Below are 18,363 nucleotides of genomic sequence, written 5' to 3'. Positions count from 1 at the left end.
GTACACATTAGAAACCAAAGAGTTTTAACCTACTGTTTATTGTGTTTCTTGTGAGAGTATCCAAAAAGAAACACCAGAGGTACTGCAAAAAGCAGGTTGGGAAGTAGTAGGTTTTTTCTTACTGGCAAGGACTTATGCTTCTCATACCCAAAGCCCTATCGTTTTCTTCTTGTCATTCCTCATGCATGCAACCTTTTTTTTTCCCCAGTCTATTGTGTCTGATCCTTTACATGGCCTTTGGAGTAGTTGTTTATTCTTTTTTGCAAATTGGAACCCAGAGTTTACTACAGCCTTACGAAGTATAAAAGTAAGAGTAATAAAAGTAAGACTAATAGCTTGGGAAAGACAGCTTGACAGGTTAGTGGTGGGATTTCCAGTTACAGCCTACACGAATATCAGTGGGATGAATGTACCAGTTACTGAAGTAGTTTTAGAAATTGTGTGCAGACAATAACATAGATTTGCCTGCAAAAGTTTTGAGTTTGTTTGGTTTTTTTATTTACTTAAATTATGAAAAAATTCAAATGGGAGAGAAAACCTTAAATATTGTAGATTGGATAAAAAGTGTATGTTATTGATATTGTACACAAAGCATAAGGTGGCCATTGTGCTAAATTCTGTATGAACAAAAATGAAAGCCAGGGAGCTCATGATAATGTTTTTGAGAAATATTGTAAGAACTAGAATATTCAGAACATACACATATATATAGGGAGATTCATGCACATGATATTGTTATACATGTATATATCTTCATCTAAATTATTCAAAACGTGACATTTTAAGTAATGGACACGAGGTTCATTAAGGCCAACTAGTGCAAATGAATTGATGTCACTTAAGCCCAAGGAACTGCGCTGTTTTATAATTTGTGGGCAGTCTCTCGTCAATTTTTTAATGAACTATAATTGATATTTAAGAATTGGACTACTGTCCCTTTGTAAAAACTTTCAGCATGGTTTATAATTGCAATGTTCTTCTATGTAAATAGGAATGTGTGAAATTATAGAAAACCTTTTGCAAAGTTTTCACATTTCCCTACTGTAGAAGGGGTCTCACCTGCTACCGTATAGCACATACGAAATTTTCCTGAAGAGCAACTTTGTCTCAAAATGCATCCCTCTGGTTTTGCAAAGTGGGTAAACCTCTGCATCAGAATAGTACCATTTAATACATGGATTTTGAATTCACTATAAAGTGGATTCACAAGCTTTGAATTCACACTACAGCAGGAAGTTGTTATCTATTTTGTTGCAAATAGTTGTGTCCTACCTATGCTTGTGTAGTTTGCTGGAGATTTCCAGAGCAAGTGAATAGGAATCACTGATGTCACAGGTATTTGTGTAACATAAATGGTGTAAGGATAATCACTGAATTACGTGTTAACAGTTTTCTAGTAACATTTGTGGTATTGTTCATAGAACTTCCAAGTGTTTTGCTCTTAGACTTAGTTGGGATGAGTTTGTCTTGCTGGACCTTGAGCCCCCTCAGTTTAAAGGCACCACTGACAATCTTCTGAAATCTATACCTGAAAATTAGTTGTCATCAAAGACCTTGCCTGAAATCAGAGACTTAGAGGGTAGTCTTACTTTCCTTTTAAATTTGGTGACATAATTGCATCATATATAGTAGAACAGGTATGTTTTCTCCTTTGCAAATAGTGACCACCTATTGTTTTTGATCTAAGATTTCTAAAGACAAAGAAACAAAACCAAACCACTTTTTAAAAAGTTTTTTATGATTCTTTTGAAAACATGATAATTCAGTTGATTTCTTTGTATTCATTATATTCTATACAATGAGCTTTTAAATTCTTTTTATCTGCCACTGCTGTATATTTAATGCGTACTTAAGATACTCTGAGGGTTTGTTTGAGTAATGAGAAATTTTTTCAGAGAATCTCATACATTCTGCATTCAGTTCAGAGTAGATTTCAGGTTTAATGAACAAAACACCTCTAGACAAATTTGGAAGGAAACATCTATGAGTGGTCACAGATTTCTACTGCTATTGACAATTTTTTGAGCAGAAATGTAAAATATTTAAATTTGGACCAACTTGAATCAATTGACTTTGGCTGTTCAGTTTTAGACTTTGCTGCTGTTACTGTTTTTGGATGAGTGTCAATGACCAACAAATACAGCACAAAGCCTGCGGTATCACAGATGGTTACCTGAAATGACTGGCCACTTCTGAAAATGTCAGTCATAACCTTCTTGTTCCACAATCCTTTCTTCCATTATGTACGGATACTACTGCTTAACCAGGCTCACAACTATCCTTTGGTACTTAAAAGCTGTAAAGCAGATTGGTTTCACAGGTGAAAGATGATATTGTGTACAATTACATTATTGGCTTTTGTTTGCTTGTACATATTTGACTAAATTTCAAATTCAAGCCTTGAGACGAAGCAACCGTTCAAGAGATACATCTTTAAAGTGTTAAAGGAGTCTTGCTGCTCTTCTAACATGACAAATGGAGGGTAATTTTAAAATTGCTAGATAAATGCTAGCCAAGTTAGGTAAAAGGCTAATTCATTGGATCTGCCAAAGGTTATCTGTTCCTTTACAATGTATAAGCAGGTTTACTGTTTGGAATCAACCTTTGACATAACATCTTATTTCTTGATATTCACCTTCAGATGTGTTAATTTTGCAGTGTTTTTGCAGTCTGAAAAAGAAATACATGATAAGCATTGTTTATATGATAAACATTTCACAAGGGGACTTCCATGCTTAATTTGGTCTTATCTCTTCTTAACCTAATTCCTTGGGTAACACAGGGTTCCCTTCATCCAAGAAGTTGAGAAAATGAGGACTTGTCTCTAGCTACTTAGTATGGCTATTTGTATTCCGCAGTGATACTTGATTCTGCAGATACTGGCACTGAAACATTCCAGATCTGAGTGAAGTCTGACATTAATGAAATGCTTCCTGCACATCTGGTATCAGCTGAGAATTTTGAGCCAAATTACGCATGTTAGATAAGCCAAGTAGGAAAGGTATTCCTTATAGAACTAAAAAAATAACTTGTTCAAAAGAATAATTTGGAGAAAAGGTAAGCTGAACTCTGTAGACCAAAATTCAGGTTTATTTTCTATAATATCAATTTTAAAAAATCACGAGAACCTTCAATATTTGCATAGATGCAATCACTGCTGTTTGGCGTACCCTGTTATAAGAAAAGCTGTCTCTCTTGCTGTTTATCTGAAACAATTGCAATGTTTCTGTTCTTGCAGTATTTCTGACTGCCTCTACAATATCAATTTTCTGGCTACATTCTTTAACAGTAAGATATATTTTAAAGTAAAGAACAGATGGTCATTAGTCATTCTTTGAGTGTCATTTTTGTCTAAATCTGAGTTGGTCCTGTCGGTAAAGGCAGAGTAATTGTTTCTAACTCTGTACTGATTCTTAGGTCCAGTTTTAAATTATTCTGGAGCATTCACTTTTCTCTTTGCAGTGGCACGAGCAATCCCAAATACAAAATACCCTCTTTTCTGAACCTCTTGTATATGGATATTGTACTTTACGTGTGACTGTGCATATGAAAGTATGTTATAAATGTGAGTGTGCATACATGCTGACCTTCCATCCCACAGTGCTGAAGCAATTTTTATGTGCTCTGTGCTAGGGATTTTTAGGACAAAAAAGTTCCAGCCAGTCTTGTGGTGTGACATGACCAGTCTTAATGACACCCCGCAAAATCTAACACAGAATAGCCTGGAGCAGAAGTAAGTCAAACCACATTCCTTGAAGGAATTAGGAAGTAGGTAAAACTGCATTCCTCTCAGTTGGAGGAGACTTGGAAAGGCAAACATTATTATTAAAATTGGTCAGAGCTTGGTCAGAATTGTGGAATGAGCCTTTCTTCCTTTCTGTAAAACGAGAAAGGACTAAGTAGTTTATATTCTTGAAGAACACTCTTCGCAGTTCTCTGCCCACTTAACACCTTACTTTGAAATATTTCTTCAACTGGGATTTGGAGGGAAGAGTTATCCTTGAATCAGTGCCCCTGCTTTTCCCTGCACTAAGGTTTTGCTTATTGGGAGTTTCAGAGAGACCATTGTATTGGGGTTATATAATTACACACACAGACTGCATTTGTCTCTGTCATCAGGTCCATGCTTGCCTTGGAGAGCAATTTATAGTGCAAATGTGTATATCGCTGTAAGATCAATTCTTTTAAAAACAAGAAAAAAAAGTAGACCTTATTTGGCCATGTTACGAGGCAGACAAACTCCTTTATCTGTATATGTGAGCATTTGTGCGAATAGGCAATCATCTAACTGTGTTCCATTGCGAATCAGGGATTGCTTCCTGACTCTTACTACCTTTCAGTTTACTCCTTCGTAAGCCACGTTCTTACATGACCTTTTCATTGTCTTGAACAGACCTTTCCACACTGACAGGCTTGCTATTATTTTATATATATATATATATATATATATATAAAAAAAAAATATCCCCTATGGAAAAGCAAAGGAAAATTTGAGAGAGAGAGAATTCTCACTTGGTTCTCAGTGTCTTTAATAAACCTAGTCAGTCATGGTGCTGAGGGAACTGTAAACATAGAACTAACACCTTTTTACAAGAATTTGCTGTTGTTAATAATAACAGATAACGTGAACAAAATGAGTCTCTTGCAAGCCTGCTCTTTGCTCTGTCTTTGAAAGAATGGGAAGCCAGTTAAGGTACTCATGCTGCACATTTTCCATTGATATTTCTATCAATAACTAATCTCCAGCATTTATTTTCAGTTCTGTTTTTACTAGGGATTTTAAGATTGTATGGCCTAATAAATTCATTTTTACATTTTAAAGGATTACCTGTATAGTCTACAGGTAGAATTTCAGAACTATATCCCATAAAATTTTGTTATAAATAATTATAAATGTTACCTATGTGTCTTATCCTGCAATAACTGTTCATGCATACTGCCATAGGGATGGGATCTGCAAGGTGGTGAATGTTTCAGCAGCTAATGAAAGCAGATTGAACTTGGACCGTGTTAGAAACTACTTCCTTCATTATGCATGCTATCTATGCAGTCAGTAACTTTTTTTAACATAGTAGTTGTCTGCGTAGTAGTGTGCGCTGGAGTTTTGGACAGCCAAAGTATGATTATAAGTAAAATATTCTAGTTTTTTGTAATCATTGGCAAGATTAATTTCTTTCCAATATGTGGGGAAAATGGTTTAGTGTTCCTCTGTGTCTCAATGTAGTAGAGCATGTCTCTTTTGGTCAACACAGTGAATCCTTAGGACTTCAGTGTAATTACGTCCTGTGCTTTACTCCCAATTAAGGGTTTTTCCACTGGCAAAGTGCTACTTTTTCCCTAAGTTCTTCCTTCTTTTAAAAATACATCTTGATTTACAAATAGTTTAGGTAATTCCTGATATTTGAAGAAGCTGGATTCCCACCAAAGCTTCCCTATGGTCTCAGGTTGTTTCAAGCTTCCTCTCCATAAAAGGGGGTGTGTGTGTGTGTGTGTGTGTGTGGAAATGGCTGGCAACTCTGCATCTGGTTTTTAAAAGAAAATTTAAATCTCTAATAGACATTTGGTGACACGTTTTAATCTCTTTGGAGTTGATGAGCCATTCTTTTACAATAGTTTGACAATTCAGCAATTTCTGCAGTTAGGTATATAAGGGGACTAATCTACCTCTCTACTGTGTAAATTATATTTTATCACTCTTCTTTCCATTTTTTTATGTGAGGTTATATTTAGATTCCATTCTCACTATTTTAAGGTAACATAATTCAGAAATTCTTTTTTTCAAATTAACCGCCACTTTAATAAATTTCTAAGCTGACTTCAGAACTGACCTTCTCATTTTTAGGTTGATATTCCCCTTTTGGATTTTTGGTGGAGTTATGATCTGAGGACTGAACTTTTAGAAGAAGTTAATGTGAAAAATGGCACAGCACTTTGTAATAGCTAAGGAAAATGCAATAAAATACAGACAAACGATTTTTTGCTTAAAAGTTTTTTGCAGCTATGCCACAGAGTGAAAATCAAACATGATGGTGACTGGTTGCGTGTTGATTAACTTCAACAAGAATTTACAGCAATTAGTTCCAGTTTGCTATAGAGTCTTGCCTGAGTCATAAATCCTTTAGGATTTGCCAAACATCCTGAACAACTGAGTGAAGATTTACATTACTTTTCTTTACTTTTTTTTTTTTTCTCCGACAGCAGTTTAATGACGAGTTCTTGTTCATCTGATGACATCGATCAGGAAGAAATCCAGCTTGCTTTGCAGGCTGCTAAAATTGCCACACGAGAAAAGATCAGATCCAGATTTCATGGCAGTAATGATCTTATTCACCGCCTTTTTGTCTGTATCTCAGGTATGAGAGTAGCCTTTTGTTCTGAATGCAAAAACTATTAATCTTTTTTTTTTTTTTTTTTTTTTTTTGGTGCACATAAAGTTATGGTAGAACGGACTAGAGATGAAGTTGCAGAAAGACTGTGTTTTGGGGCCTAAGTTGCAGACTGGTCTAGAAGGACCTGTTACCTGATGGGAACTTAGAATCAGACATGCAGACATCTTAGACCTGTAGTGATGAAGAGTCTGGGCATGCAACAGGTTTGACTTCAGAGTGCTTCCTTTTTCTTGGTGATGCCCTGTGTGCTCAAGGGAAGAAATTTGATGCAGCAGTTGTATTTTGATGCAGAAGGAATCTCTCAGTGTTTCCTGCCAAAAGACAAGGAAGATATGTATCAAATTGCAGGTAGTATAAAGACAGAATGTAACTTGGCCATTATGGAAAATTAGTTTAATTAAATGTTCAATTTTATTCCTAACACGAGCAAGTGATCCCCTCAAAAATAAACATGACGCCATTACTGGTAGCAACAGGCAAATTTACCTACTTTTTTAAGGGTGGTGTAATAGTCTAGTAATGATTTACCCATTTTCTCAAACTCCTAGGTGTTGCTGACCAGCTGCAGACAAACTATGCTAGTGATCTGAGAAGTATCTTAAAGACCTTGTTTGAAGTTATGGCAACCAAACCCGAAACAGAAGACAAGGAAAAGCAAAAGAAAGGTAAAGAGATCTAAACATTTGTTTTCTATAGTGAATTTCTGCTGGTCCCCCATGGGGACCCATGAAGTATTTGACAAGAATTTCCTTAACATTTTGTTAACTTTTTGATAGGACTCACTGTACAGTGGTTTGACCTAAGTTTAAAAAAAGTCATGGAAACAGACTGTTAAACAGGAAGTATAGGTACACAGGAGTATGTCTTAAGGCAAATGTTGAAAGAGTTAATGCCTTCAGAGTGCATCTGCTTGTTTCCATATTCCTGTGTATAACAGAACAGTGTTTGTAGCCCATATAGTCATAACATAATGTATGCAGGGTTTGGACTTCATAGATTTCTGGCCCCGCCCCCCCCCGGTGGTGTTTCACGCTGGACACATTTTAATTTACCAAGATGTGTATTTTTGATTCTGAAGTTTAAATAGCTATGTAAAAAGAGCAGACTATAAGATGAGAATGCTCAGTAAGATGCTGAAATCTGGCTTGACTTGAAGAAATTGCAGAATGCTGAATTTGGCTTCAAAATAGAAAAATATCCACTTCTGAATTCTAGATAATTAAGATAATGGAACCAGAACTAGATCCTGAGCCAATGCAAGAAATTTTTTCTCTGTCACCATTTTCATTATTTCTTTTTCAGAGGCAAGTCTGCTAACTTATCTAAAAATTACCATGTCATCCCAGCAAGACTGCAATTACACTTGTCCTTTGTTATGATTAGAACTATCAGCATCTGAAGGTGATCAGAGCAGTCTCTTTTTTCCCCTCCCTTCCCTCATGATTGAAAATTTTTGCTTTCCCTTTTCCAGTTTCTTTTAAAAGCATTGAGGATTTTATATGAAACACTAAGTTATAAGTTGGTTAAAGTTAGCAGAAAAACCTCCAATACAACCCAACTCTGCAGTGAGATAATGCACAACATGCATTACAGTCCTCCATTACTTGTGGTTGAAACTTCCACAACATTTTTATGGTGGCAGGATGTCATGATGTGAAAAGAGACTGGTTTTTTCATGGGCAAAAAAAAATGGGATTAGACAGAATTGCTAGAGGGGATCAAAGAGCTCCTGAACATTCAAATAAGAGTAATAAAGAAACTGGAGCTGTGAAGAATTATCACTAGGAAATATATGTTAGTCAACAGTACTTGGATGGAATAATTTCTAATGGATGAACTATTACATTAAAAAAAAAGGTGTTGACGAAAGTAAGCGTAAACAAAATGAGCGAATAAAAGTCAGGGATGTTTGGGATGAAGTTTCTCTCTGATACATGTGATTTGATGTTGTGTGATTCACCTAGGGAATCTCTGGTTGTTCTCATGATCTACTTCTTTGTAAAGGATCCAAGTTAAGAATTGGGAAATAAAATACAGGATGCAGCTAAACTGCTAGAAGTAAGAGGACTGTATGTCCTGTAATAACAGCATCTTTCGTTTCTGTTGTCATTCCAAAGAAGAGTAGAGGAGACTTTCAAATCACTGTTTGTGTCAGGGTAAAGAAAAAGCAAGAAGTCTAAGAAGGTACATATAGATGCTACTGTAATCTAATCCCAGAAGTCCTAACATGCATATTTTAAGTGCAATTGGAAAAATATGAATTTGAGTACTTTTTGGTTTGCTTTACAGTTAATCAGGGTTTAAGGAATGCAGCATTGGAAGACTGTGCTTTATGTCAAGAAAGTATATCGTCCTCAGAACTTGCAGCAAAAGCCAGAGATGGGGACTTTGAAGGTACTTTCTTTTTTCTGAGAATTAAAATGAGACAACACTGATGTATTAAAAAAATAATCATTAAAATGAAAAGAAAACTCTTTTAAAGTTTGGCTCTGGAAAGTGACTATAAAATGTTGTCATAGTATGGTTTAGAGAGAAAGTCAGATGATAAACTGTGCATATTTCTTTCAGGTTTTTTCTAACAGCTTCATGAAACTGATCTACAAATTGTCATATCCAGTATGAATTCCTTTATATCAGTGGAGAATGGTTACGTATAGTAAAGGTTTTAATATAGCATATGACATTACATCTGACAAGTTTCAGAGGGCTGTGTAAGATGCAAAGCCCGAAGTAAGGTCTTCTCAGCCAAATCTAGAGAGATCTTTTATATCGTTTGCTATATGTGGAGGTGCTACTTTTTCCCACGGTAGAAGTACCTTTCATATTTTCCTCACTTCTGTCTTTGATCAAAATATTTTGGTGGTTATTTTCATATTCTTCACCATATTACTTCAAAGAAAAAGTTAGTTTTAGGTAAGTCTGCTGAGGTTACTCAAATCTCATTGAATACATGGTAAGAGTGAAGAAAAGTGCATATATAAGTCTCAAAGTTTTGGTCAGGATTCAAGCATTCTGAGAGCTCAAAAGTTTTTGTTTCTCTTTTTTTTAATCTGAGCTGCTGCGGGAGTGCTTAGGAGTCAGTTATGGACTATAGCCCTACTATGGTAAACATTGTATAAAAAATGGATTAAAAGATATCAAAGCACTTGCAGCCAAAGAATAAGAAAAGAGAAAGTAGATGTATGAGATGGAGCAAACAAGAAAGCAGTCAGCTTTGACCTTCAGGGCTAAGTGGTGGTTTCAGCACACCAGGAGCCCAGTTATCGGAGCGGTGGTATCTCTGTGGTCAAGTGAGAAATACGAGACAACCGTCAACTGTGAAACTGTATCTGAGCTTCCCAGAAATTCAAGTGTGCAGTAATTTCCCTGTGCTTTAAAACTTTGATCTATTGTTGTCTATTTGTCCACATACCCTACTGTTCCTCCAGTGAGAGGTTTTGAATGCAGGATGACTGAGAACTGAGTGATAAGCAGTGTACGTCTCTGCTTGTATGCAGAGGGGGGTGACCAACAGAAAAGAGATGTTGGTTCATGTCATTTGTAATAAAGATCAGAAATCACAGGGGGAAAAAAAACCTCTTAAAGATTAGGTTTTAGAGTAATGCTACATGTTTCTAAGTTATTTTGTGCTTATATAAAACCCATGGTTTGCTTGCTCACCATTCTTCTGAAGCTGCAGGCTAAAGGATCTCAAATCTAATCTATTTATTTAGAACAGCAGGGCTAATTCATGTATAATGCACTGTAGAAATATTATCTCTTCTGGAGGAAGATGATTTGGTGGCAGATAAAGAACTATTCAGTAGTCATTTTAATTGATTTTTCTATTGTGCCATAATTCAGAATGTCACAGAAGGTGCAGTAAAGAACAAATCTTTAAGCAAAATCCTTACCATGTACAGGCTGTATTGGAAAAGAATGCAAGAGATTATTCATTCTCTACCATTTCAGTTCATATTCTTTTGTTTTGAATCGATGCCTGATGCTGTCAGTGAATTTGACTTACAGAACTTGAAAGCAAGTTATTCTGAACTGCAGGGTGCTGAATAACCTTCTTACAGTGGATGTACATTTTGTCACGGCAAAGTCACTTCACTTCCCTGGCATGTTTTTCAGCTTTTAAAGTCCTTCAGCTTTTCATAGCATTTTCTGTTGGCACAGGGAAGGTTTTATGTTTGGAGAAGTGTGGCCTATGGCTTGGGATGTTATTTATTGAAATAGAGGACAACAATTTGGGTGCTTAGGTGATGTTATGGCTGCATAGGAGTGCGGTAAAGGGGAATCTTTGGAGTTACGAGGGCCCCTGCAGCACCGAGGCAGTGCGAATCAGTTATGTCCCTGCCCTAAGTGAATGGTAAAACCCAACCTGTAGTATTAATAGCATATGCAGATAACTACAGCAAGAACAGCCCCCTGCCTGCACCTTTGTTGCTAAACAGCAGGTGTTTCACGTATGCCTGCGTGATAGAAAGCAGAGCCTTGTGGGATGACCAAGTGCCTTTTGAATAAGTAGACTTGGATGCCAGAATGAGCTTGGCTGCCTTGGCACAATGTTTTCCCATGCTAACACATCCTCTAAAGAGAGCCAGTTAGCCAATGCTCCTGCAGGTACTCTGCTTTTGATACCTGTGCTTGCTCACTGGGAAGTCTTGGGCATGTCTGAATCAATCTCCTTGCAGACTTTCTCTGGGAGTCTTATTTGGCTTGTGTGCAAATGGTTATGCTGTAAATACCGACTTGTACAAACCAATACAGCTCCTCTGACTATGTAAACTAACTAGTGTAGTCTGCTGTTACTTAGCCTTCAAATTTGCTGATGGGCAGGAATCTTCCGTATCACAAAGAGACAGAGGGTGCTGGGGAGTATGGAGATGAGCTCTGCCTTCCAAACCAGAACAAACCACAAAAGGTCTACAAAAAGAGGCGTCTGAAGTGGGTCAATTTGTTGAATTTGTGGGAACTGTAGAAACACTCATTCTGTCCTCACCTCCAATACATTCCAGGCCCCTGTCCCTTCAGGTCACAAGTTGCCATTGCTCGCAGACTTTTTTTCTACTCAGGTATGCAGTGATAGCTAATGGGATACATGGTTTTGCTATCCCTAAGGCATCCAGCATGAGGCATAAACTTACAGCAGTATTTTAACCTCAGCAGCCGCAGCCATGTGCCTTTTCCCCCTTACAACACCTCCCCACCTACCTCATCTTTGCTGGCCACTGTGGAAGCACCAGCTCCTGACTTTGGGTGATGTTTGGATGCAGGTGGAAGATGCCTGGTGGTTAAGGCAACCTTTGCTGCATGAACTTTGTGCCCTGTTTCTTGCAGCAAGCCTGATGGGTTTGTCCTCCAGGCCAAATCTGGGCCACAGGCCACCAACAGGACTACGCTGCAGTTATCACTGTAAATGGATTCAATGCAAAGTCTGAGAGTGTTGCACCAATCTGTTGACAGCATTGCACCAAAATTAATTATATCCTTTTTTGTACATCATTTCTACACTTCAGGTCACTCTTAATGATTTCAACTGAAAGTGAAAACAATTAAAGCAAATGAGCACATCAGTAGCTCCTCCCTTCTGCCATTGTGGCAGAACATGAGCATGTATCAAATTGAGAAAGTCCAGCAAGCTACCTGCCAGAAAAGCTTTTTCCAATTATCAAATAAATCCCTCTTACCGAAAGTACCGAATGTTTAAGATTGCATCCAATCAATGGTAATAAAAAAAAAAAAGCAAGCAAGCCCAGCAGCCTGAACAAATAAATGGTTTTAAGATTCTACTGAAGGTTCCAGCCTCTACTCAGATTATGAAGATGAATCACTTGTTTTTGTCAGATTTCTCATTCTTACTGTATATAAAACCCACCAGCTGGTCTGGGTCATAAAACAAATATGAATGTTTATTATGAGCCAACTGACATTGGCAAGGGTATAAGAGTTAAATCCTGTGACCTTCTGAAGGTTGAAATACAATAAACTCCAGATTAATTGGCATTCCAAAACAAAAGCATTTTCAAAAGTACAGATAAGCCTATGGTGTATATGTTAATCTTTGCTGTCTTAATGCTCTAGGACTCTTTTTTGAGGCAGCATATGTATTTATACTTCATAGAGTATAAAAAGCACTATATTTTTATAGGGAGAGAATGTAAAGCAAATACATTTATATTTTCCTAGAATGTAAGATGAGTTTATACAATATTCCATAAATAGGTTTTAAATATAGTAAAATTTCATGCCCTGGTTGTATGATGGAGAAGATGGCCAGTGGGGGACAAAGTTCTGTGTATAAACTCAAAGCAAATTGTTGTGGCAGCTGCTTAGAAAAAAGCAGGTTGGGCTCTTTGCTACCAGTGGTGCTTGCTCTGAATTGCAGAAACAGCAGAAGGGGCATGCGTCCCGGGACCTTTTGTGGTACTGGTTTTCTCCCTGTGTCCTAGTGAGCTACGAGCCAGCATGGGGAAAAGGTTATTGGGAAGTTCCTGAGCTCCAGCTTGGGACAAACCACTGTTGGATAAGCAGCTGCCCAGGAAGTTTGCATGGGACTGAGAGTGGGCAGCATGGGTCACAAATGAACAGTGGGGGTTGGAACTAGATGACCTTTAGGGTCCCTTCCAACCCAAACCATTCTATGATCCTATAAAGGAAACCTCCACGTTTGAAAATGTAAGAAAATTACTCTTAGTTAACCAAGTATAAAGGTTTCCCTGCCGGGACAGAGCTGTGTCATTCGTAATATGTATTACAGCTTTAAAAAACAAACGTCCGGGAAGTTGAAGTTTAATGTCTTTCTGCCATTTATGGCAGATTGTGTTTCTAGCCCCAACACAAAACTTGCTTTGTATTTGCCAACAGGTTCCCATATATATACATGGATATACACACACACAGAGTAATCCTTGGTAAGGATTTTTATCTATTCATTTCTTTATCAATCTGTAAATAGGATCAAGCATAAGTCCCTGCTCACCATATTTGGGAGCGTTATGTTTATCCTTGTGAGCTTGATGATTTTAATAGTGAACTTTGGCAAATCTGAGTTTTGACCATATATGTATTTTGGGGTAACTTATTACTCAGGAAGATTCATCTGTTGCGATTGAGGGAAGGTGAATATTTTTAATTGTCAATGTCATGAAGTTACAGGCTAGCTAAGAAAGTGAGTTACACTTCTTGTCTAGGAATAAGCATGAGACATCTAGAAATTGGAAGATTTTCTCAAGGAAAAACAGAAAGCATTATGAAGCTGCTGGTGCTCCATGAAAATATTTGCTGCAGCATCTCAGCTCTCTCTGCAACCATACATTCATTTTCACTCCTTATCCCTCTAGCATCCGTACAGAACTGCCTTGCTTGCCACCACCTAGTTATAACTCCAGCCGTAACGGATTTGCTGTGGCTGCCAGTACAAATATCTGTTTGTGCCAAATGGTGTTAGCATCTGTTTGCTGCACAACAGCACGCTATTTCTCCTTGATCCCTTTCCATCTCGTAATTTTCCAGCCCACCCAGTTTTGTCTAGTCACAAGTCCTTACTGCTCTCCAACCAGCAGCACGAGCACAATTCAGTAATTTATGGTCCCAAGGCTCGAGCTCTTGTTCTTGCTGCAATAAGAAGTCACAAGGTCAAGAAAACCCACCCATGCTACTGTGTGTGCAGAATCTAATCACCGTGAGTAGTAGAATTAGCTGTCAACCCTAGCTGAATGCTTCAATTTTTCTTTTGACGTCTACACGCCTATGGCTACTCTATTATTTATAATGATGACCAGCAACACTTTCTAAATGAAAGAATTTAAATTGTTGCACAGTTCAGTGGCCAAACATATTCTGTCAACATAACTTTTTACTTTTTCCTTATTCAGCAGCTCTGCTTACACTGTGTGAGAGAAGAATCAAGCATCAAGTTTTCCATATTGAGGCAATGCTTTATAGTCAACTGAACATACTTAATCATACATGTAAAATTACAGGATTTTGTACAGTTTTTAGGTTGTATTGCAATAATTTGATCTGACTTACGTTTTAAGAACTTGCTCAGAGCCTTTACCTTTTCAAAGACTATCCCTCTCTGTCAGCACTGTGTGGAACTTGTTGAGACTTCATTGCAGGAGGAGAAAACATCCCATAAGTAATGTAAAGCACCGGCTTATTCACCTCCACAATGACATAACTGGGATTTTGATTAGGTTTTAATTTTTTTGTCCTAAAAATACATGTTTTGAGTGTTCTTCTGGTATGTAGTATGTAGATCTACATTATCAACTTGTTTCTAGTTTATAATGGTTGGTAGCTCTTACAGAGAAAGACTCCTAGTAATGGTTGTATGGAAGATCCAAGTCTCTGGTCCATCTGATATAAAGTAAAGATTTGAACCGTATCCCAGTGGAAGCCAGTGTTTTCTATCAGAGTTGTTCCATTTTACCTAAATAATTATTTTGCCCAAAGAATGAGTTGCTGATCATGTACCTGTACAGAATGGACACAGGACGTCACCATTCAAGGTTGTATTGAATCAGGCAGAGCAGAGGCTTGAGCCCAAGTCTGCAAAGCTCCATGCTTTGGTGAAAGCTTCCTAGATTTGCATGGAAGCTCCATCCTAAGAAAGCTGTTTGACAAGAGCTGTACTTGAAGCTAGTAAGTCTGTACCTCTGTTTTCTCCCTCACGCCCAAAATTTTCATCAAATGATATTGTTGAAGCAGAAAACTTATTTTTATTGAAAAATTTCAAGCCAGCTGTAACCAACACTGAATCTACTGAGCAAGGGTAAAGATTACTTTGGTACAATTGCCTCCTAGGAATCTTATATAAAACTCAGAGATTGCCCAGAGTGACACGCAGAAAATTGTGTGTGATAAGGGACAAAAAGGTTCGTCTTACCATGGCAGTTGAAATGAGGGGTTAAGTCATGTCACCTTAGTTCTCTACTTTTCATACTTAAAAATGTGAGAATTTACAATTCCTGCTTTCATCAGAAGAGCTACAGCAAGCCCATCTGACCTTTTTTGCAGCTGTGAGGGTAATGCACTTTGACAGCTGCAGCAGTGTAAGTTGCACAGGCTGCTGTAGGAACAGCCCTCTTAAGGTTAGTTTGGTAAAAGTATAATCAGGGTTATGCATGATGTGCTCTAAAATCTAATACACATCGATGCAGGAGGAACTTTCAGTTTGAGTTCTGCATTAGGAATAACTGATAAAAACAAAAGATGCAGAAAGGGTCTTTTCTCTGAATTGTCTGGCCATAATGCAAACACCACCACAGGCTTAGGGTTTAGTAGCTGCTCTACAACAGGGAGTCGTGGTGTGCATGTTTTCTGATTTGTTTTCTACCGGAGTATAGATTTGCTAGATTTGGCCTTCTGCAAGCTCGACTTTTGGGATGGTTTCCCCCCCGCCCCAGTCTCTTGTGTCTCAGCACCACTGAATGAACTTAAGCTTTCTGGTCTAATGTTGTTTCAGTCAACACTGTTGACGGATCCAGGTCCAGGCTCTCTTCCTCTTGTGTTCTGGGACACAGAGATGTTCTCCTTGGTTTTCTAAGACTAGGTGGGACTGCAGTAGGTCTATTGCACGTACTTAAGCAAAATTAATTCACATGTGCTTTTTGACAGTTTACGGTGTCTATGATTTTTTATCATGATTATGGTTTTCTTAAAGCTCCAGCATCTTGAATTTATGTGAGATTTTTAACTTTTTTAAGAGCAGAAAACTTCTTTAGCTAATGAGGTTGCATAGACATGTAAAGGTGAATTCTAAAAGCTACAGCATAAAACGAATAAAAAGATGATAAAATTGCATGATTTATGAGAGATCGTAATGCAAGATTTTTGAAAAGAGCTGGGAATGCTGTTTCTCCTTTTTAAATGTCTTTTTCAGTCTTCATAGTATTTAATTTTATCTTGTGCCTTTTCCTTTCTCTAAACTTGTTTCTTATTCATTTAAATACTTGTTTCTCTTCCTTTCTCTGCCTTTTTTTCTGTACATGCTTTTAATGTTTTCTTCTAAAATTTATTTCTGTAGTCTGTCTCGTTAATTCCTTCCCTCCCTTCCTTCTCCTCTTTGATGTTTGTGCTATGGTCTTCATCCGTTTCCCAACAGACTTCTCTTAACTCTCATTGCATGATAAAGCAGTGGGCCAATTAGCCCATGAACAAGGTTTTCCCTCCATTCCTTGTACAAATCCCCGAAGCAGAGGCAGATTGTGCTTTAGAGACTGGATGTTTCCATTTGCTGCTGCATGCAGAGCTAATGGAGCAGCGTAGCCTGAAGAAGGACTGTAACATAAAAAGCCTATGGGTGCGGTGCTGCTGCCCTGCTTCCAGCACGTCTTCAGGCTCATGCTAGGGGTTTAATTCGTATAACTCACTCTGCTCTCATATTGAAGCTTTATCCCCTCATGAGACTGCTCTTCGGAGAATATTTCAAAAACCTGTTCTATAAAAAGCCTGATGACTCAATCGTTAATATATGTAAGTCAGAAAGGCTGCTCCCAAGGTTGAACGAGATGAGGCTTGTGAAGGGGACCTAGGGGTGCGATCCCGTTGCCACTGAGGCTTGCATGGGCTCAGAGAGACTGAGTCATTCAGGGCTTCATCCTTCCTGCCAGTGCGAGCACTTCGGCTCCAATCCAGGATTGCATTTAATTTCGAAGCGCATACTCTCAAAATGAAGCCTCTGTGTTTGTATTCAGTGTAAGGACTTTTTCAGTCACAACTGGAAGCAAAGGCATAGGGCTAATGACCCAAAGTTTCTTATTTCAAATGTTATTTCAAGGCTGCACCACCGCATGATTTTGGGCAAGACATTTCTCTCCTGATTCCTCCCCACACACTTACTGACTGTAGTTGGGTGATGAGGATTAAAGCAATTAATGTTTGTACAGCATTTTGAATGTTAAAAGCCGTTACATAACTAAGTGTTACTATTTGGGGGTGTGCTGCAGTGCAGCAGATCTTGGTGCAAGCAGTTGGGATGTTGGGAGGGCACTAAAACCCAGCAGCAGCGGAGCATGGGACTGGCCGCATAGCCCTGTCAAAGGGCCTTACTGTTCTTGACTTACTCACTGTCTGGGGGAAAATATGCCCTTTAGCTCACTATACTGATGCGTTAATTTAGTGAATCAGCTGACATGACACCAATGTGGAGGTAAAGAGAGTCCCTCCCTCTAATGTGGGAGAACATTCTGTAGAGAGGGTTATACTGTTTCTATACATTGAGTACCACTGAGATGTGGGGGGTTTTTTTCTATGCCATTATAAAAACAAAGTTTGCAGATGAATTCATCTGGCAGTCAAGTAATTCTGTAACCATGAACTATGGATTATATGACTATTATGAGTTTATAAGGTTGTTATTTATCAAAATAAATTTGCTGTTTCTCATGGGGTTTTTTTGCAATTTTTCTTTTTATTTAGCACTGGAGATAATTAAATCCATACAAGGTCAATTTTCAGTATTGCACTTCAAGGGCAACAGCAGAAAAAAACAAAACCCAAATGGTAAACACCTGATAAGAAAGCTGCTTTCTGTTGATGAGCTCCAGGGTCTTTGTGGTGGAGTTGCGTTAGCTTATAATGTGTCTGGACTAATCATGATCTAAGGGAAGGAGTGATTATGGTACTAGCTGCTGCAGAAGTTGCAGTTCACATTGGCATGCTGCAGTTTGTACAGAAAGGACCTGTTTTGTGGCTTTTCTGTGAATATTAAAATCAGTAACTAGCTGAACACGGTAGCCCACATTATAATGCAGTTGAAAAAGCATCGGTAGTGAAGTAGGCATCTTACCAAACCTGCTTCCCCCAGCTCTGTGTCCATTTGGGAGGGAGACCTGGTGGCACAGAGCTTGAGTAACTTCCTAAATTTTGCTGTCTTTAAAATTAGTGAGAATCAATGGGATAGTTAGCCTTGATTATGTTTTTAGAGATTTATGTAGTCTAATGGCAAGTTTTAAACAGGAATATCATTATTGGCTTGGTT

At 38.0% G+C, this 18,363-nt stretch overlaps 1 protein-coding gene across 3 annotated transcripts in view; it reads left to right on the top strand.

Annotated features, from left to right (window-relative positions):
• Positions 1-18,363, top strand: part of ZFYVE28 (zinc finger FYVE-type containing 28) — a 162,912-nt gene that overhangs the window by 139,398 nt on the left and 5,151 nt on the right. For 2 of the 3 annotated variants that reach the window (XM_050896654.1, XM_050896652.1), the window contains 3 exons: positions 6,199-6,353; positions 6,938-7,054; positions 8,679-8,783. In XM_050896654.1, the coding sequence (XP_050752611.1) occupies positions 6,199-6,353; positions 6,938-7,054; positions 8,679-8,783 (377 nt within the window). The remainder of the gene's footprint in view (positions 1-6,198; positions 6,354-6,937; positions 7,055-8,678; positions 8,784-18,363) is intronic. The other variant, XM_050896653.1, reaches the window with a different exon arrangement.

Source organism: Gymnogyps californianus, chromosome 4, assembly GCF_018139145.2.
Source record: "Gymnogyps californianus isolate 813 chromosome 4, ASM1813914v2, whole genome shotgun sequence".
Taxonomy (NCBI): Eukaryota; Metazoa; Chordata; class Aves; order Accipitriformes; family Cathartidae; genus Gymnogyps; species Gymnogyps californianus.
This window is presented reverse-complemented; position numbering and strand designations above follow the sequence as displayed.